At 32.7% G+C, this 22,158-nt stretch overlaps 1 protein-coding gene across 4 annotated transcripts; it reads left to right on the top strand.

Moving 5' to 3' along the window:
* Snr1 (SWI/SNF related, matrix associated, actin dependent regulator of chromatin, subfamily b, member 1) lies at window positions 1-22,135 on the top strand. 4 transcript variants are annotated; one of them, XM_072526934.1, is made up of 7 exons: window positions 1-199; window positions 902-1,092; window positions 1,148-1,307; window positions 6,005-6,152; window positions 9,303-9,514; window positions 11,058-11,386; window positions 21,712-22,135. In XM_072526934.1, exons 1-6 carry the CDS (start codon window positions 119-121, stop codon window positions 11,379-11,381), a joined length of 1,116 nt encoding a protein of 371 aa, XP_072383035.1. In that variant the 5' UTR covers window positions 1-118; the 3' UTR covers window positions 11,382-11,386; window positions 21,712-22,135. The 4 variants fall into 4 exon arrangements, with proteins under 4 accessions (XP_072383035.1, XP_072383034.1, XP_072383033.1 ...); XM_072526932.1 differs by having other exon boundaries at window positions 2-199; window positions 11,058-11,373; XM_072526936.1 differs by lacking the exon at window positions 1-199 and adding an exon at window positions 465-596 and having other exon boundaries at window positions 11,058-11,373.
* The last annotated feature ends 23 nt before the right edge of the window (window positions 22,136-22,158 follow it).

Here is a 22,158-nt window from a genome sequence, read left to right as displayed (position 1 = left end):
CAACTGACATAAAATAAATCACACACAAACTCGCTGGTAAATTGATGGAGTAGTTGTTTTGTTTATATTTTCTTCAACAATTTTAATTAACAAAAAATAAACATTTTTCTAACAAATCATGGCTTTAAGAACCTACGGAGATAAACCTATAAGTTTTCAGCTCGAAGAAAATGGAGACTACTATTGTGTTGGATCCGAGGTAAGTTGTAAATGTTTCTTAACACCTTAAATATTTGCTTAAATGCTGAGCCTACTAGATTTTTATAATTATTTAATTTATCAATATTCTGTAGATCGTTTTTTAATTTTAATTAAACTATAATAACTTATTATTATATAAATATCTGACAATCATCTCTTTACATTTATTTTGTGGTGTTTATTACATCTACAATATTTTATAGTTCTTATGGATGTTTACATTTCTTTTCCTCTTTTTTAAATGTTCTTTTTGTCTTTTGTCTTGTTTTTACGAAGCACGTGTTATATTCTAGAACAATATTGTATCTCAATCAATTTTATGTCAGTAGTTTAAAAAGTGTCATATTCTACTAAGTTAAGGCATATTCAAATTGTTCATTTTTTCGCTTGTAGTTGTAAGTAAACAATTTATGTATGCTTGTAATGGTGTATTTAATTTTTCAAATGTCTTATAAAATAATATCCACTGATTTACCAATAGGTTTAAAAGATATAATAGTAATTTATTCAAAAAATATCCTAAAGTAATGTTTATTAATTAAATTCTTTAAGCTTTTATTCCATTTAAAGGCAGTGATATTTTTTCTTGTGGCTCTGATAGTATTACTTTATTTAAATTCATTTGTTAAAAAATTCATGTTTTATTAACTTTTTCGTGTGGTAAATATATATATTCTAATTTCATATGTTTAATATTCAGGTGGGAAACTATCTACGCCTCTTTCGAGGTTCTCTCTATAAGAAATATCCTGGAATGTTCAGGAGATCAATTACAAATGAAGAACGGAAAAGGTTAATTGAACTTGGTCTAAGTCAACATGTTCTAGCTAGTAGTGTTTCACTTCTGAGAGCAGCTGAAGTAGATGATATAATTGAAGGGAATGACGAAAAGTAATTTAAATCTAACAGTGCTAATATCTAATTGCCTAAAATGATGTATTTTCAGATATAAAGCTGTATCTGTCCATACTTCAGAACCACCAATGCCTAGAGAAAGTAAATCAAAGAAAAATTTGCAATGGGTCCCATCTTTGCCAAATTCCAGTCATTTAGATGCAGTTCCTCAAGCTACTCCTATTAATAGGAACAGAGTAGCAGCAAAAAAGGTATTTAATAATATTGCTCCTTTTCAGTACAAGCCCAATGTGGTACTTTACTATTTCTTGGGCATACAGTATATAAGGAAGGTAACAGTCAATATTATGCTTTAACCACCTATTATTATCCATGGTTTTAATTCTAATTTTGTTCAGGCCTAGTTGATTTTGGTATCCACAATATCCTATATGTTAAGTTTAACATGTTTTGTATCATTTATAAGAGAAATATTTGGGAAACAGTTATTAACAAATACAGGACTGACAACTTAAAACAGAGGCTGGAAACTTTCGTTAAAAAAAAATATATTTAACTTAACTGAATTTTAAAATACATTTCAAATAGTTGTGATTTCTATCTATTACTCTAATAGAAACATAAATGCACCAATATAATGAGCAATAAAGTAAGCCAGTTACATGGTGATAAGTAGTTTGTTTGGTTGTAGCCACTAGTATAATAACTCATATAATAGAGAAAACATACAAATAAATAAAAACCAATTTGTCATCAAATAAAACAAATTATATGGATAATAGACAGACAATAGGATAGGTAGAAAATAGTTAATCCAATTATCAGAACTTCTGGGTTGCATAAGCAAATTGAATGTAATATAATTTGTCAGTTAAGATAACTTAATGATGCAGGTATGTCCTGTTCAACAGATCATTACGCAGTGATCTAAAAGTTAATTTGTAGAGTAGATTCAATTTCTGAAATTAAAGTAAAGAAACATTAATTTTAAAATCATGTAAATCATTGAAATGTCTATACTGATACCAAAAATGAAAAACAGACTATCATATCCATGGAATGATTGATATCTTTAGTTGTTGAAATGATGTCTTCTGCACAAATCATATGGATAAAAGTACTTTCAACTTAAGGGGTACATAGGTCTTTTATTTTCAAAAATTGATTTATTTTTTTTTATTCCATATGAAAGTATAGTACTTGAAGAGCATTGACACCAAATTTGACGTAAATTCGAGCAATGTTGCCGGAGTTACAGATATTTGAATATCGCGCGGTCGTTATGTGCGCTCTCAGTTTAAAAACTTTAAACACGTTTTTCTCAAAACTTGTTTTTCCGTGCCCGATTTCTTGAGGACGAATTGACCAATTTTGCTGAAACTTTGCTCATTTTATCTTTATAGTATTGTTTTGTGATTGAACGAATTAATTGAAAAGAAATGAAGTTTTAAGTTTTGAAATAAGTTTGATTGAATTTTTGTCTCATATTTTTTTAGCATTTTTAATTCTCATTTTCAACATTCTCACTTTTTCGTATAAATTAAGAACGAGTCGACCGATTGAAAATCCTTTCTTTCAATCACAAAACAATACTATAAAGATAAAGTGTGCAAAGTTTCAGCAAAATCAGTCGATTCATTCTCGAAAAATCAAGTTTAGCTCAAATTTTGTGTGAACACTCTTAATGTACTATACTTTCTTATGGAATAAAAAAATAATTGATTTTCTGAAAATACAAGACTCATGTAACCCCTTAAAGTCAACTAAATTAGCTTGTAAAACTTGTCAATATTCAAATCTTGGAAATCTAGAGAAACATTCTATAAATGTCTTTAATAGGTGTTCATTATCTTATATCAATTATTTGTATTAATCTTGCTATTTTGAAGTTAAAATTTTACAATCTTGTATTATATTCTGTTATTTTATTTTTCAGTGATAATTTTGTATTAACTTGGGATCAAACTCTTCTTTTGAATTATTCTTCACAAATCTTATTCATTATACATTCAATAATTACTTCATATTTTTATATTTCAGTTCCATTCATATATTACTTAGCGATATTTCCTATTTACTTAAATATATTATGTATTAGTTAGTGAACATTATTTAGTCATATGACAATTAAATCATATGTAATTTGGTGTTAAAATAACATATCTATAAGACCATGCAAATGTGGTACTGCTTGCTACATTCAGATGCATCATAAAATTTGTAAGAGTTATTCCAGCCTATCAGGTCATCTAGGAGGCAGTAACACAGAAAGAGTTCACCAAAACTCAATCCTTTTGATATCTTAGTTATGTGGGAGTAGATTGAAATATGAACTAAGAATATACTAAGAAATCTCAAAATATATGGTAATGGAAAATATCTGGCAAGAAGATGAGAGAGACTTTAAGATGTAAATAAGACAAGGAGGAAAGTTTATACATAGGAAAGGGCACAAAAATTTATAAACCTAGGGGTATAAATGATAGAAAGAAATGATCTACATGACAGTATAAGAGAAGTAAGATTTAAAACTATCAAAAATAGAACAATTTCTATTCAACATGATTATAGGGAAAAATTCAAAGGAAAGCCATGCAAAAGATGTATGGATAGCATGAAAGAGGATTTGAAAACACTCAAAATAACAATGAAAAACAAAGTGTTAATATAAGGAACCTAGAATAAAATAGTAAATGATACATGGCTATGGTGCAGGCAGAGGAATTTGCGCCGAGGATCTCTCCTCTACCACTCTTAAATCTCCAGGTGGGTACGTGCCGAGACACCGGGGCTCCTAATGGTGGTGTAAGGCCAAAAGAGGTGCGTACGGGCTCAGCTCGTTCAACGTCACCTGGTTCTCTTGGAATGAGAGTAGAGTGGTCCCACGAGAGTCTCGTCTCGGATACTAGGAGTGTAGACTGGTGACCGCGACGCCTAAGCGCCTCCAGTGCGTTTCTACAGACCCGACACCTCAAGCGACGGCTCTCCACCTCTCGATTCCTACCCATTAGTCACTTCTTACGACAGGCAGGGCTTTCTGGCCTCGGCCTTATTCTTATCTCCGCGAGCCGAATGGAGAGTAAATGATACAGTGGAACAACTTCAAATGTAAAATATTATTTATATTAAATATTTGTTAATAATGTCTAATTGTACATTGGCTTCCAAGTTTATAGGCCGTAGTCTTGACTAACTTCCTCCTGACTTTTTGTCTGCAACTGCTGCATCAACTTTGATAATAATTTATGGATTTGACTGAACTTTATCTAAGGATAAAACAATGAAAACTCTTGTTTTCTACACTCCACAAAATTTATTGCAATTTATTTTCACTGCAGCTGTTTCACACTTTATAGTCATTAACTGAGTACTTTGAGGAGGGGAGAGCTGTTTGTCTCAAGTTGGTCATTCAGAATTATCTGTATTTTGTAATTTTTAAATTTTTATAGATTCTAATAAAGATAGCTTAAGGCCTTTATTTTGAATGTGGAGAATTTGATTCTAATTGGTCGTTAAAAGAATGATTTTGGTCTAGAAGGTGAAGTGCGTATGTAGAATCTGTTTTTCTATTATTGAAAGCCCTTTTGTGTTTTGCTATACGTTTCTTAAAGTGGTCCCACTGGGACCATACGTTAATGGTCCCAGTGTAAAGGCGGTCCGCTCAAGTAGAATACCTTCACGGCTTCTCCTGCTTGCTGTAAAAGGCGACTGAATGGAGCAGCTGTCCGCTATCCATTACCCAAGTTCCTAACCTGTCCCTGTGTCATAGCAAAAACTCCCAACTATCATATGACACCCACCCCTGCCCATCATACACTTCCTGATACCCAAATCTTTACCCGAGGAGAAAACCTCCACTAACACAAAAACTAGTGGAAGAATCCACTGATAACAAGTGGATACGCACACGGCAGGCGGCTACGCATCATTCTAATATACCGCCACCCCAACCTCAAGGTGTAACATCAATCATGCCAAAGAGGTGCATGGCCCAAAGGGAAAAGTGGATCTCAAGCGATGCCTGAAGGAGGGATCAAAGCGAATTGGGTTATAGCTTTGACGAAGTATGGGCGCACTGACCCGCTGGACCGAAAAATCAACCCAACTCATGGGAAAAAAAATGGACAAATATTTAATAAAAAAAGAAGGTAAGTATAGGGGTATAAACAGTGGAGAAGAATGGCAGTGGAAAAGAAACGGGTAGTATATTCTATTATAAATTATACAACTGCAGAATATTAATTTATAGCACAAAAAACAACGGAATTACACCAGATTTCAGAACAAACAATAACCTAAGCATATATATTAACAACAGAAAGAGCCAAAAGAAAAAAACATCTACACAGTAACAGATACAAACTTATATGTGGGGTTTGCCCAGAAACTTACATCAGTCAAACTGATAGAACCTTTAACAAACATATAGCAGAACACAAAAGGCTTTCAATAATAGAAAAAAAAATTCTAAATAAAGGCTTTAAGTTATCTTTGTTAGAATCTACGACAAACAGCTCTCCTTTCCTCAACTTATTCATTTAACAACTATAAAGTGCAGACGCATAGGAAAAGTACATTACCCGAGAAAGGTACCAAAACAGCTGTAGTGAAAAAAAATGTAATAAATTTTGTGGAAGTGTGGAAAACAAGAATTTTCAGTATTTTAACCTTTAATACTGTTTATTGCAGTTGAAAATGACGAGCTAGGGTGAAATAATTCTAGACCAAGACCTATAAACCTCAAAAACAATTACCATTACAAAATATCAGCCCCCGTATTCCTTGATAATATGTAATTTAGTTAAAAAATGTAATATTTCAATATGTAAAATGTATATTGTAATGTTATTCTAACCATATTTTTTGATGCAAGACTTTATAAATAAAACAAATATTTAAATTATCCTATTAAAAAATATATTCATGTGACTAATTTTTAATCTGTTAGGTGAGGACGTTCCCATTATGTTTTGATGACACAGATCCACAAGTGAACATCGAAAATTCTTGTCAGCAAGAAGTTCTTGTTCCTATTAGACTTGATATGGAAATTGAAGGACAAAAACTAAGAGATACTTTTACATGGAATAAAAATGGTAGGCCAATATTATTTAACATAAAAAAGTGTTCATTTTATTTTATTGGTTTTTTAAGTTGATTTACAAAAAAAAAACAAAAAAACTGAAAATATGTTTCATAATAATGAAAAGTATCCCTCTAATGTTGTTCGTAAAATAATACAATTATTAACTCGAGTAAAACCAGAAATTTAAAAAACCATCTTTATTTTTTAACACATTGGACTCCAAAAGTCCAATTGCTCTCTTCTGGGCACCATTTTGCTCTTCAAAATCTTCTTTCGGTGCCATATTAGGCCCCCCTAACGTTGGCAATTACATTGACGAATTGCTAACGGTGTTCAGCTAATCGAAATAGTTGTTCGGCACTGCGCATTCCTATCCAATCGCTAATATTCTTGAACCATGACATTTTCCTTTCGACTGCAGCCATATTTCCTTTCATGATAAGCTGAAGGAATCTATACCGGTCTCCTGGAAGAACATGCCCTAAGTATGAAATTTTTCTTATTATAATTGTTTTGTATAAAACTTAATGAGGTCGCTGGTTAAATGATATTCGATAAATAATAACGAAAAAATGAAATAATTTGTTTGTAAATCAATTAGCGAAAAATAGCAAATATAACTGTCAATAAATTAGGAAAGAAACTGGTCTTGCTCATTATTGTTATCTGTACAAAGAATATAGACTTACCTTTTGAAATATTGATGTCGTAGCCAAGGAAATCTCGTTGGTACCGTCGGGGCGTCGGCCGACGCTCGATGGCGAGAACCTATCACGCACTAGGTCTGTCTCGATCGCTGTCTGGGGATGAAGTCTGGTAATACGAACCGTACACTTGTTTCTATATTGGCGACACAAAAGAAGTCAAATTCTTCGTACTTCAAACATAATACATGAGACAACCAGTTTAGCAATTTTACGAAATAACCGGAAACAATATGTTTTACCAAAGTCGTTAGAATAGTATTGAATTTAGATAACATTACAGTACCGTAACAGAAATATTAATAGTAAAAATATGAAAAGAAATAGTACATACTTTCCCAAACAATAATAGTTTTTAATAACACGAGCGGCATTTGCTCTATTTAACATAGCTTCATTGATCTGCATCGCTGTCCAGGGTAATCGGCCATTTTTCTATGCAATCTATGCTGTCGTGTTAACGCAATGAAACAACTTTTGAAGGCCCTGGAGACTATCGCATAAGAACAGTTTGTTATCCTTATTATTTATTTATAACTGTTGCATTTGTTCAGAGATCCATGTCTCTTTCTTTCGTCTATAGAGTTCTTTCTTTTCTGTTCGGTATTGTTCTAGTAGTTACTGCCTTTCATTTACTGGCCATTTATTTATCGCGTGGTTTTTAGTTTGATTTTTTTATGACATCCTTCACCAAACCATGCTTTCGATTTTTTGTTTTCTTGGGATCCTGTTATTTGTTCTGCCGTTTCTATTATGCTGTTTTTTACGTTCTATTTTTTTTCCATATAGTCATTGTTGTATCTTCTCAATTTCTGTCCCAATTCTGCAGTATACCGTTGTTTTGTTTCTTTTGTTTTCAATTTATCTGTTCCATTTTTTCTTTTTCTTTTCTTGTTAGTCTTTGTTTTTATTATTTTCTTGTACTGTTTGTGACCAGTTTTTCGAAATTAACACATGGTCTATTTGATTGCCATCCGTTCTTCATGGTATCATCAACGTTATCTTGTGTTCTCTTTTGTGTTTGTGTTTTGTACTGATGATAGGTTGCATATTTTTCCTCCAATATCTCCCCTTCCATCCTTTGCATTAAAGGTTTCTTCTAGGATATCATAAAATGCTACTTTATCTTCTTGAGTTGCTTCTTCTGTAGTGCATAGCAGTTGAGTATCGATATGTTTACTTGTTTATTCTCTATTCTGATATAGGATATCCTTCCATTAACTGCTTTTAATCGATTACTTTTTCTCTTAATCTTCTATTCACCATAAGGACTGAGCCATTTCCCCCTGTTTGTCTTCTCCCGAATAGTACATAGTAAAGTTTTTTTCCTTGATTCTTCCATCGTATTTCCTGCAGAGCTAAAATTTCTAGTTCATATTTTTTCATTTCTAGGGCTATTTCTTGCATCTTACCTATTGCTGGCATGGTTTTGATATACCAGGATCTGATTTTAATGGGTTTCATTCTTTTGTTCCTATTACGTTTCTTTTTTTTTCTGTTCGTCTTGTTTTGTTATTTTCGTTAGCCTTTTCTATTGTCGGCTCCGATGTATTAGTCATCAGAATTATAGGTATCGTCTCTGCAATTTGTATTAGTTTTTTGAGCGTCCTCTCTCGGTGGTTTGTGTTCTTTCGGTCAGTTTACCATTTTCTTTATCCCATTTCAATTCTTTTCCGTTAATATTTAGCTTCATGTACCCTATTTTTGTTGTATTTCCCTTATATTTTTCTTCCTTTACTATTTTCCTAATTATATTGACTGTATCTCTCTTTCCGGTTTTGTCATGTCAGATTATATGTATATATATATATATATATATATATATATATATATATATATATATATATATATATATATATATATATATATATATATATATTGTTTTGTCCTGATCTATGTTTGAGTTTACTTTTGTTCTTCAGTACTGTACTGAACCCCGACGTTAGTCACTCAAATAGACACGGTTTAAACCCCGAAGGCAAGTTGACAATTCTGACTTGGGCTGTGGGAGACTTCGATTTCATTGAATATCATCTTTAATATTGTTCGAAGCTATTTTCTTGTGGCATGTTTAAGTAATTACTATTTAAATGGGAATAAGCCACAATTAAATTTTAAAGTACGTTTATTGTCGTTTCAATTTCCACTTCGGAAATCTTCAGAAATTGAAACGTCAATAAACGTACTTTAACCTTTAATTGTGGCTTATTCCCATTTAAATAGTAATTATCATCTTTAAGTAAAAAATTATTTTCATTGATACTACCAACAATGAGTTACTGTATAAAAGTGGCAATATTTACTTTAACTTTATTTCAATTTTCATCTTGAAAATCGTTTCTATTCTCGAAAATAGTAATTAATTTAAGAATGCCACATGAAAATAATTTCAGAAACATATTAGTTCTATTTTTTCAATATGCTATTACAAAACTACATTTTGGTGTTGATTTTAGAGAGTTTGATTTCTCCAGAACAATTTGCAGAAGTTCTTTGTGATGATCTCGATTTAAACCCATTGACATTTGTGCCTGCCATAGCTCAGGCAATCAGGCAGCAGTTGGAAGCATTTCCATCAGAACCGCCAAGTATAATTGAAGAGAATTGTGACCAGAGAGTAATTATCAAGCTGAACATACATGTAGGAAATACTTCATTAGTTGATCAGGTAAATATTTCATTTTTATTCTAGTTAAGCTCAAAAGATCAACTGACCAAAAAAATATCAAACATTTTTTGTTGTAATCCTAATTTAAATTTGTTTCGAATAATAAATGGTACAATATGGCGGTAGAATAATAGTGAAGAACTATTCGTGTGTATTTGTTCAAATTTTTGTCATTTGATTACATATTTGTAATTATATTACTACAACAGATGTACAATTTTATGGGTGTTCTTCAAAATTGTTCCACAAGCTAAAAAAAGTCTCTTCAAATCTTTTTTGAATGTATGCGAACCGGAAAATAAATGCCAATCCGCTGTGTGAGTGTTTCACGATGAGGAAAAACCAACGAAAGTGATCCGTTCTTGAAGTATGTCAAAGAAAATGGTTGCAACTTTTGTATCAAAATCTGGTCATGTGGTAACAATTGCCTTAGAAGATCGAAGAACGGTTACTTCTGATTGGTATATAACCGTTTGTTTACCAGAAGTTATCGCGAAACTTCGACAAAACAACACACAACGGCGTATCATCCTGCATCAGGACAATGCAAGTGCTCATACTGCCCAAAAGACAATAGAGTTTTTGAAGCTTCAAAACATCGAATTGTTAAACCATCCACCGTATAGCCACAGAATAATAAACAATCAGAATGCCCACTCTGCTTGAAAAAATAAGTACGCGCATCTCGTTCGCGCAGACGGAATCAGCCATGTTTTAAACGGAACCAGTGTTGTTCAGTGACATTTTATCTGGTGTTCATTGAAAAATTAACCCGGTTTAATTTATTTACGGCAACTATAAACTATGCACTATTTTATTCGTACTTTTAGTTGAAGAATAGATTAAATTATTTCAAATGTACTAAATTATTAATCTCTAAAAATTTAAATTATTGTTCTGTCGTAGCTTGTCACAAATTTCTCAATCCGAGTCTATTTTTCCGTTTAAAATATGGCGATCGCGTGCTGACACATTTCAAAGGCGGCATCTGAGAGTGGACAATCTGATTGTTATTTATTCTGTGCCATGAGTGTTACTTCTTCAGAGTGGAACTTCTTCAAGTTCCCAAAGATCAAGAATTCAATGCGTGGGCAGCGATTCCAGTCGCCAGAAGAAGCAATCGATGCCTTTAAAATATGATTTTGCAGGTGTCAACTGAAGACTGGAATAACTGTTTTACCAATTGGTTTGAAGGTATGGAAAAGTGTATTGATCTTAGTGGGATATATTTTGAAAAGCCATAAAGTACTTATATTTTTTGTCTTTATGGCTATATCCAAAACTAAGAAGACAACTCTCGTACATACAGGAGCCAACTTGGCACAACCTACACATACAGTGCCATCTTAACTATTATGAAATACTCTGCATATTTGAAAATTATTTTAAGGTATAGAATTATACCTTACTATAATATTTATACTTTTTTCTGTATCTCTCAGAAAACTGCGGAGTGTAAGTGTAGTTAAAATGTGCACTAAAATGAATAAACTAGTTTCTTTTTGTGTTGTGGAAACATTGCATTTGTATCTGTTATTTTTAGGTGGAATGGGATATGAGTGAAAAACAAAATAACGCCGAAGAGTTCGCTCTCAAATTATGTTCCGAGCTGGGTCTAGGAGGGGAATTTGTAACAGCCATAGCATACTCTATCCGTGGTCAACTCTCGTGGCATCAGAGGACTTACGCTTTCAGTGAAGCTCCGCTTCCTACAGTTGAAGTTCCGTTCAGAACTCCCAGCGAGTCAGATCAATGGGCGCCATTTTTGGAAACTTTAACAGATGCCGAAATGGAGAAAAAGATAAGAGACCAAGACAGGAATACTCGACGCATCCGGAGGTTGGCGAATACAACGCCGGGTTGGTAGAAAAAGTAGATCTTTTTAGTTTGGTATTTTTTATTTATTTGTTAGTAGGAAACCTGGCGACATATTTAATTGTAATTATACGCGAGTATCTTAACGTTTTAGAGAAAAAAATTACATTGTGTTGTTGAGTATTGTTGCTAATATTGATATGTAAGATATACTTGTTCACAAAACTTATCGTAATTTTGTGAATTCGTTTATTTCTTATATATATTTAGGAGTTTTATTAGGCGTCATACCCTTTCGGCAGGGATCTATAAAATTATCTAATAAAAGAAAAAAATGTATTATTCAACACTGTTATAAAAGAAGTGTGATTTTGTATAGTCTGTTCAGTTGAATATTTTCATTATCGGAAATGTGAATGCAATATAAAAGGACCTCGAATCGGTTCCCGCTAAAACGGCAACTTTAAGAAATCGCATTTTTATGAAGTGGATCTTTGCTACAATAGTCTTTTAATTTTGGTTTCTTGTTTAATCCCCTCCACATTATAACTGCTAAAAAACGAAGCAAGTCATCTCTTCCCGTTTGGACAAAAGCGAATGATTTATAATTGTTTCATTTAGAATCCCCTTAACTACTTTCTGTTGGGCATGTTTGTTTGTTTCTGTTACTAACAAATCTTGAATTGTATTATCAGCAAATATTAAGTGTGCGGAAAACTTGGGAAATATTTTTTCTTCTATTGGGAAAACTGCTACCAAATTAATAAACACCAGATGTAAAATAATAAACCAACAAATCTTTATTGTGACTTATTAAAACAAGCGATCACTACTATACTATGTTACAATTTATATAAGTCAAAACACGAGACAATTTATTTGGTGAGATAATCAAAAGAATGTATAATTCTTTTTAACTAACAGGTAACTTTTTGCAAAGAGGGTCTGTCTTTTTTATATCGCGACGCGCAACGTCTAGACATCATAAATGCCCCTGCATTTGCATTTTCAGCGAAACCACATTCATTGTCTATTGTTCGTTGTTCAAAATAAGTCTACTGTTCGATAGTAGAGGGTGTTTAGGTAATCGCAACTGCGAGGGGAAACTAAATTAGCAAAAAGTATGTCAATATTTCGACAATAAGTAAAAATCAATCGATCCATGATCACGTAGTTGCTCTTCGTTAATTTGAGAATTGTAATTCTGGAATATCAGTAACTTAAAATTTATGTAGTTCTTCCGAGTCAGCTATTTCTTTCCACATTATTTCATCTGCTCCTAAATTAAAATCGTCCATCTTGACATTCAACGACATTGAACTCGTGGCTGAAAGACCTGAGGAGATGGTTCGACCGCTCATCCGCAGAGATCTTTCGCGCAGCAGTTTCCAGAACTACAATTGCCATTTGGATCGCCAACCTTCGAAAGGAGACGGCACAATGAGAAGAAGATCTTGACATTTACTTCAGTCTGGTTATTTTCTAATTAATAAACAAATCAAAATGAACTAAAAAATTGCAAAAAAAACTACTTATCAATTATTATACCATCGGCTCTATTAGGACCTGCTTCGTTATACAACATTTGCTTCTTTCTTGGTTTGCTAACTGCGTCGCCCGTTTCTATAAAGTAAGCAAACAATCTGTAACCATCAAACGACCCATAAAAAACGATGGGTGCCAATGGTTAACAATCTAACTACACAAGGAATCTACGTTCCTGTAGTTGGCTGTATACCATATATTAAAAAATTAATTAAAATCCTTTGTAAAAGGTATATATTTAAAAACCCAAACGGGCTGTGTTAGACAAAACGTTTTCGGAATCCATCATTCCATCATCGGTGTCCTAGAAAATATGTAACCACTTAATTAAAAAGAACATGATGGGTAAAAACCCGTTAACAAATAATTAGTTACATTTGTTTGATATTATTTCTTATAAATTATTAGGATGTTAAAGTTACCGTTGGATTAGGTAACATGGCGACATATGACTCCACGTTGAAGTTGCTAGTCCTGAGACGGTGTGTCTACGAGGACTTTATGGGTCAATATAACTGTATATGTCTACTTAAGACAAAAGCCAACGTTATTTAAAATTGTTAAAGTAAAAAAATAATTAAATTAATATGACAGTATCAACCATCAATGTTGTTGTTTTAAAATTATGTATATGAGATGAAATGTTTCAACCATCAATGTACTTTAGTGAAATAGAGATTTTAATATAAGGCCCTTTATGTTTCTTCAACATTTGGTACCTGGAAAATAGAATCTAGACACATGTGGGAAGTTGAGTTCTTGAAATTTTGTTGATATTGGTGGAATATGAATGAAAATATTTAAAATATGAAAGTGTTCTAGCGTGAATAGAATTTTTTTATAGAATAAAATTTTATATATTAATTTAAGTTATATTAATTTAATTTTTTTTTACTCTAACAATTTTAAATAACGTTGGACTAGCAACTTCAACGTGGACTCATATGTCGCCATGTTACCTAATCCAACGGTAACTTTAACATCCTAATAATTTATAGGAAATAATGTCAAACAAATGTAACTAATTATTTGTTAACGGGTTTTTACCCATATATTTAGTGGCTACATTCATGTACTCCTAGTAAGTATTAACCACACTTTACATTAACCTTGGTCAAAATTTAAACTTCATGTTCTTTTTAATTAAGTGGTTACATATTTTCTAGGACACTGATGATGGATTCCGAAAACGTTTTGTCTAACACAGCCCGTTTGGGTTTTTAAGTATATACCTTTTATAAAGGATTTTAATTAATCTAACTACCTCCGAAAGTTAGGAGCCAATGTGGAACAATAAAACTCACTACTTTGTTTGGGGGCCAATTGTTAGACCTCGTCTAGCTTAGTCTCTCAGGTGTGAGAACGTCTTATCTTAGAAGTAAATCTGACAAATGAGTTTGGCTGGGACAAATAAGCAAAGATATTAACTAATCATATCTATTATACATATATTAAATATAAAATTGAAATTTTAATATTAAATTAAAATCAAAGCAAATCTTGTCTAAAGCTTTACAAGAATTTTAAAATGATACTTATGACTTCATGTGGTTGATAAGACAACTTGCTGATGGCTTCTGATATTGGCTGGATGGATTGTAGCTGAATGAGTAGCTTTAAGGTTGCTGGAGACGTCAGGATCGATCCCGTTGTAGTTCTAAGCAATTATTGAGTTCTGCTTATCTGCTAAGCTGCTTCAGTTGTCATCTCTCTGTATAGTGCACCATGAGATTTTTAGAAAGATCTACTCAACAAGGGGAACAGAAAAAACATTTTTAGGCCGAAAAACTAAAATAATAAATCTTGAGTTAGCGACTGCATGTTTTAAAATATTTCCTTGGCATATGACGATTGAAAATAATTACAATATTAAATAGAAAATAGAAAATTGGCAAGGATAAAATGAATATAAATATTATTAAACAAATTAGTTAAATTATACTAAAGATACTAACTGCACATGGAGTATATATGGAGTACATATAAGGTTAAAAGAGACATGTATGTATATATATGGAGGTTATGTATGTATAAAAAGAAGTCAAATTTGAAATAAAAAAGACACTGGATATTGGTTAAATATTAAATATAACTTACCTTAAGAAAATAATTAATAATATAAATGAATTTTCAATCCAAGCATGCCTTTTTATAGATAAAGGATATTTCCCTTTCTTCATAATCGAAGTGACATGGCAGAGCAGAGTTACCAACTGACATATATACTTTGTCGACTGAAGTTGGCATAGAAGTTTTATGTTTCACGGCTTAGAACATAATGGGGTCCTAATAAAGGCATTAGAATATTAAGTGAAAATGAGAACTGGAATTTAGATTATGACAGACTATGTAGTAAATAGAAAGTTGAATGAAGAAAGTTGAGCTCCAACTCCTGAATCACCTGACGGATTTCTTCGGGAAAAACACTACGTGTGATTCGATCTGTGGTCAGAAACAGAATGACGCGCTCCTTTTCGCAAACGGCGTTCCTTGCCCATCGAAATTATGTCAGAGTTGAATCGTATGTTTAATTCCGACCAATAGAAAAGAAGTTCTAGAAAAAGTTTGCGTCATTAAGTTATACAAGGAGCGCATAAAAATTACTGCTTTCTGAATTAAATATCATAAAAAAATATAGGTTCTTACTGTATTAGAGTCATAATTCGATATAGTGAAATCACTAAAATCAGTTTCTTCTAATATTCGACGAAGTTCATCATATGATGATTCTTTTTGTGCATTTTACGAAGCTGTCAATACTTTTCTTCTGCTAAAAATAAATAAAATTGTTCCACACGATCATAACACAGTGAAATACAAATGTCAACAAAGATCCTAACCTAAAAAAATTGGAGGCAGGTTTAACTTAACCAAGACCGATTTCCGTTTTTTATACACCAGAGACCTTTCAAATTTACAACACAAAATCTGAAAATATACTGTGGGCCAAATTGGTACACATGGACTATAGTAAAAACGTAGTAAACGAGGAGCTAAACGTGTTAAATTTCTTCAACCATAATTTATCGTATTACACATATATCGTAATATTTGTAAAAATGTCGCCATTTTTCTTATTTTATTTTAAATATTTGTACTTGTTTAGGTTGGTAATCAAAACTAATTGCATTATTTTTATATTTACTTACCTAATTTTATTTTCATTTGGAAAGTATCTTTGAAATATAAAGTAAGCTTACAAAGATAATATATTATTTTCCTCGAGCTTAGATAAAATAGATAGTGATATGATCTGGTAATTCAAACGTTAGATTGAGTATTAATGTAAATGACTAGGATTCAATTTTTTTTTTTTCAAAAAGATTTGGAAATGAAATTGTATCTACAAAATAGGACGAACTTCAAGAACATCATAAAAAAGAGAGTGAAAAGACATAGGATGCTGGATACAAATATGACGACTATTTACCTGTAATATTGAATAGACTAAGGATCAAAAAGCGCTCCAACGGTACTCTGATTTATTAAGAAAATAAATACAAATCTGACAAATAATACAAAACAAACGCCAAACCAAAATACTACTTCCTATTTACGGTTCAGTCCAATCAACGCAGTCTTTGTTTCACATTGCTGCCCACGTAGTGATCACTGATGTTCGTTTCCTTTACCAGAACTAGTTACAGCTTCGGAGTACGTGGACGCTGTTAGAGAAGTGTATGTAGAAGTTTCAAATCTGGGTGTCGGGGCCAACCTATGCGAGAGAGACCAAGATTTAGTTATTGCTAGCGTACATAAAACCAACAATGCCAAGGTATTATAAGGTTGTGATAAACTTCTTGCTACATCAGTGAAGCATATCATTTGACTGATGTGAAGAGCACAATATGAGCTTCTCGTTTCGAGTATATTTAAATTCACTCTGTTTCTTGGTCAATGTTACTGGTTTGCGGGGTGTTACTTTTTTTGTATGTGGGCTTCCGATGACTACCGATATTTTAGCAATTTTGACTCGGCAAAATTCTGGTGTAAAGGAATTCCATATTTCTTGAAATCAGTGCTTCGATTCAGGGATTGTTCTGGCAGAATGTTTACGAAGGCTGTGGCCGAAATCCATGTCAAAAGTGATATACTGTAGTAGTATTTCATCCATTTTAAACTCTTTTTTAAGTTATTTTATCCTGTACCGTCCTGTTGGAAGACAAAATCTTGCCCTGATGTCAATTGTTCTTCCATAAATCGGTAAAATAAATTTTAAACACCTTTAGATGACATATTGCCCCATGCAGGAAATCATCATCCATGCAAGAAATTTCACTGTTCACTGAGAGTCAGGCTGAAACGCCTCATATTTCCTTCGAATAACCCAACTTCGATTGTCTTCTACACACACTTTAATTCTAGACTCTTGGCCACATTGTATCGCATCCCATTGCTGAAAAGTCCAGTTTTTATGTTTTTTTGCCCATTTTACTCTATGTATTTTTTGTTGTGACGTCAAATAACTTATTTTAAATGTATTAAATACCAACTTGTTAGCCTCTCTGTGACATGTAGATCTGGAAATTTGTCTTCCAACACCAATATTTTACAGAACAGTTGGCACAAGATAATTTGCACGCCGATTTTTTTATAATTCTTGTGAAGGCTCTTCTATCGGTGTCAGTAATTTTAATTTTTCCACATTGCGAGGCTTTGTGGCGATCGAATCTATAGTTTTATATCTTCTAACTATAGTTCTTACACTATACCAAAATTATTTTCAAATCGCACAAATACTAGACTTCAAAATATATAAAATGCAGCCTGACAGAAATTTACAATAACGTAATCATAACAAAATTACATTGGATTTGTTGCGTTTTTAAAAGTTTATAAAAGTAACCGATTAATTTTTTTTTCTTCTATTGAGTGCATTGAATTAAAAATGCCTTGTTAATTAACTTGAGAACCAACAAAAGCATGCAGTACATATAATTTTTTATAGTGACCAAAAAACTATGATTTTAGTAGTTGGACAAGCTGAGATGATAAGGGACTCGTATACATATTTACGCTGTTGGTTGTCTATGTCAAATAAAAAAATATTTTTAATATTTTTGCATGTTCAAATAGATTTATTCGAACGAGTTGTAGCTACTACTTTTTCTCTAGGTGTGAAAAGCTGGAACAAATAATTGGCATGGGGGTACCACATGCGAATGGCACTCAGTTTGTGCTGCGCGATTGGACGTGAGTAAAGATTGGTCGTGCATAAAAAAAATCAGGAATGAGGGTTCCAACAGAATGTGAAAATTTAAATGTAAAAAAATCAAGAAAACGGAAAAAAGTTTGAAGTCATCGTTCTTAACATAAATTAGAAAATCTGGTAACAAAATTAAAGAGAATGTAAAAAATGGATAATTAGTCCTAGTCCAGAAGAAAGTTGTTGTCTGGACTATAACTTAACATGCCTGGGATAGGTATAAAAATCTTAAAATACTTTCTTTTCGCCTACATGATTTTTAAAGTTCTATATCAGTCAAATATGTACTTTTCCGAGGAATTTATTGAAAAATAAAAATTTAAACTCTTAATTAGATCGATACATTTGACCCAGCAATGCTCAAACTTCTTTAACCCGTCTAAAAAATACGTTTTCTCGAGTTGTGCAAAGTAAGCCAAATCTGGAGAATACGGTGGATGGGGCAGCCCAATTTGGCCATGGCGGCGGCGGAGGTGTGAGCCGGTGCGTCGTTATCGTGAAAGAGCACTTTTCTCTTCGTCAAATGGGGCCATTTTTTCTGCAATTCGACATAGTAGAGTCCTGTGACCGTTTTGAAGTCGATGTAGATCACACCTTGCTAAACCCCTTCAGATTGCGCTTAAACAGCGACAAGCACTGCTCTGAAGTGGTCTCAAAGTTTCGCTTGTTGTTTTGAGATGCCTACTGTATCCGTTATCTCGCGCACCTGGGACTGCCAATATAATAACGTGGATTTTTGTCACCTTATCCTCCGTGGTAGACGTTTTTGGGGCACCTGGACGTGGTTTATCAAAGACGGACGTGCGATCACGTTGAAGCTCATTAAATCAATTTTTGACGGTCATCATCGAAGGAGAAGAGTCACCGTACACGACATCCAAGCGCTCTTTGATTTAGCTACGCTAATTCCTTCCAAAAACAAGAATCTAATAATTTTATCCGTTGCTCTTTTCCATTTTTATAAAATCCGCAGACGCGCCCCCTTTTCACACGCGGTCAAAACATAACTACGAGTCCGATTCGGCTGAAATTTTGACACTAGCCGTCTGCGAGAATGTACTGCACGATAATAAATTTCTCTTGCGATAGTGGCGCCATCGGACGGTGAAGCTAATTACACATAAAAGAAATCGCACGTACTTTTAAAATTAAGACGATGCACTCGATGTTTTGATCGATCTTGTCACCTGTAAATGTTGCTTACCCAAGTTCAACTTGGATTTAGAAATGAAAATTTTTCAAACAAAAATTTTAACAAAATTATAATTACGCAAGTTCGGTTTAATCAATCACAAAGAAATGTGTTAACGAAACTTATGTAAACTATATTTTATTATGCACGTACTGGTAATCTAGTTACATATAATCTGAAGATTTCTAGTTTTTTTAGATTTTTTTTGATAGCAGGTTCTGTAGATGGAACACATTGAATCAACTTACGGTTACTACAACTACTTCTGGTGATTCCCAGAAAACAACCAGGAATCGGACCTAGACCTAGATTGACATTTATCGTACCATTTTTTTTAGGTGGATCTAACACAGCTTTCACGATGAAATTTCCATTGGTGAATGCCAATAAATAAACTGCATTACTCCGGCGTAAACAAATGTATTTGCATTATAGGACGTAATGGAGCCTGCTAATGGCCCATAGGTGACTTACCTCAAATAGTATTGCTCCTCTCGAGAACAACTCTAAAATTATCGGTTTTGCATTAAAAAAAAAACGATATCATGAATTCCTTTCTTAGCATATTCCCGGCAACAATTTTGCTGGATACATTAAATCGTGTGTTAAAATTTTAGTAGTATCGAAAATAAACCCAATTAGAATCAAGGACAAGATGAAAAAACAGCGGCAAATTATGTCACTAAATTTAATATAGAATCACTCAAGAATGAAAGCATCAGAAACATTTATCCTAATAGACAAAGCGAAAATATTACTCAAAATCCTATAACAGCAATAGATAATGTAGAAGTAAAGAATACCATAAAGAACAGTGCCAAGGAAGCCCTAGTGATGAATTCCAAATATTTAGGGGTATAGACATCTAGCAGCAGAAGTGTAACGAATGCACTGGACAATCAGATTAAAAAAGCCGCAAGAATATCAGGGACCTAAAATGGATGACCACATAAAGTAAGACGCGAATTTACAAGACCTGATACGTTACGAGGGTACTCTTAGAGAATTGAGGGTACAGGACTTGTCAGGTGTGGGTAAGAGCAAGGCACAGCTGTTGCAGAGACCACGTAGAACTGATGGATCCCGATCGAATTGGAGAGTAAACCAAAACACAAGAACAGAATCAAGACTTCCAGTTAGTAGGCCCCAAAACGTTGGTATGACAGCTAGACATCAACGTTATAAGAAGGCAGATGACAAATGATAGAACCTCGTTTTATCGCAAGAAGAAGAATCAAGAATATATTTTTTCAACGATGTAATATACTAAGGATGAAACATGAATAAATATTTGCGTCCAAAGTAGCCGATAACAATGGCCGACTATTATTTCCGAAATGTCGGTGGTTTACGAAAAAAAAAATCTTTTGGTACACATATATGTACAATAATTATTTATTTTCGTTGTTATTTACATTTTAATAAAAGATATACTGACGTGTAACTTTGTAAAATTAAAAAAAAATTTATTTTTATAACATAAAAACATATAATGTTACCTGTTTAACATTAAAATATCGGGCATAACTATATTCAAATTAATCACCTGTCAAATACACATCGAACATTGTAGCCGATAATGTGACGTCAGTTCCGTCGTTGATCAGCTACATATAAAAATATGAACACGTTCCCTCCTTAGTATATTACGTCGTTTAATTTTTTTCTTGAATAGAAAACAGATTTAATCGTTTGGTGTCTACTTGACGAAATTCTTTAAACCCTATGAACTGTTTATCTAACATAAATACATTTGAGTCCAAGAAAACTACTACTTAAGAATATTTTTTAAGTCACACTACAAATTATAATATGTATCATAATTAGATACGGGATAACCGAAGAAAATTATTTTTAGCGGTACAAAAATGCTACATAGCCAACATAGCTGATCAATCCCAACCCCTTAGAATGTTATGGAGAATAATACAAGTGATAAATAATTATACACATTCGTCTCGTCAGTAAACTGGCTTGGGGGATTTTCACTTTATACAATTTTCCAGCACAGCAAGAAAATGTATATTAGCAGCGAAGCTCACTTTGCTGTAAAGAGATTATAATAATCCAAGAAGTCAGGTTAACATACATGAGCATGTCCAGATTAGTGACATTTTACCCAGTGAGACAAAAAATAGCACTATCTAAAACAATCATTTTCGAGAGACTGATTGTTTTAGACAGTAAAGTTGACAGTAAGTTTGAATTTGGAGAATCGTTTACAAGTGTAAAATTTAAAAAGATTTGCAATCTAGAATTGTCTCAAAATATCTATTGGTTTTAGGTTTGCTAAAATGTGAGTTCATGTATTACTACTTTATACAATTACTGCATAAAATTGAAACTAAAAATATTGTATTTAATCGTACTAAATTTAGTTAATTTTTTTCCTTTATGAATATCCTATATTCTTATCCGTCATTTATTCTTGCTTTTAAGCCGTCAACCGATGACTCCAGAAAGAAGCCCGCGACATTTCCAAAAATCAGTTTTCTGCACTCGTTTAATGTCCTAATAATCTGGGATATAATTATATAAAAGTACCTTGAAGACACAGGCAGGTATCTGGTATGCAGCGCCAGAGGGAAATATTGTTTTGAGTGTCCTTCAGTAATTCAAAAGAAGTTAACAATTCAAGATTAATTTTAGTAAGCTTTGAGAATAAAAAACTATAGGGGGTTTAATTTAATTTTAAATAGAAGTGCGTAGAAATAACATTCAAAGATGTGTAAATCTATGGTTAGATATAATAGTTTGAAATTGGAAATGTAGCGTAGATAGGATTTTTAAACAGTCTTTTATTTTGTACAAGTGAATTACCGTACTCAGTAAAAATTTGGAAATAAATGTGTTGTAAAGGTAATTAGTTTTATTTAATAATATCCC

Source organism: Diabrotica undecimpunctata, chromosome 3, assembly GCF_040954645.1.
Source record: "Diabrotica undecimpunctata isolate CICGRU chromosome 3, icDiaUnde3, whole genome shotgun sequence".
NCBI classification, from domain to species: Eukaryota; Metazoa; Arthropoda; class Insecta; order Coleoptera; family Chrysomelidae; genus Diabrotica; species Diabrotica undecimpunctata.
Note: the sequence above shows the minus strand (reverse complement) of the source record. Positions and strands in the feature narration are given on the sequence as shown.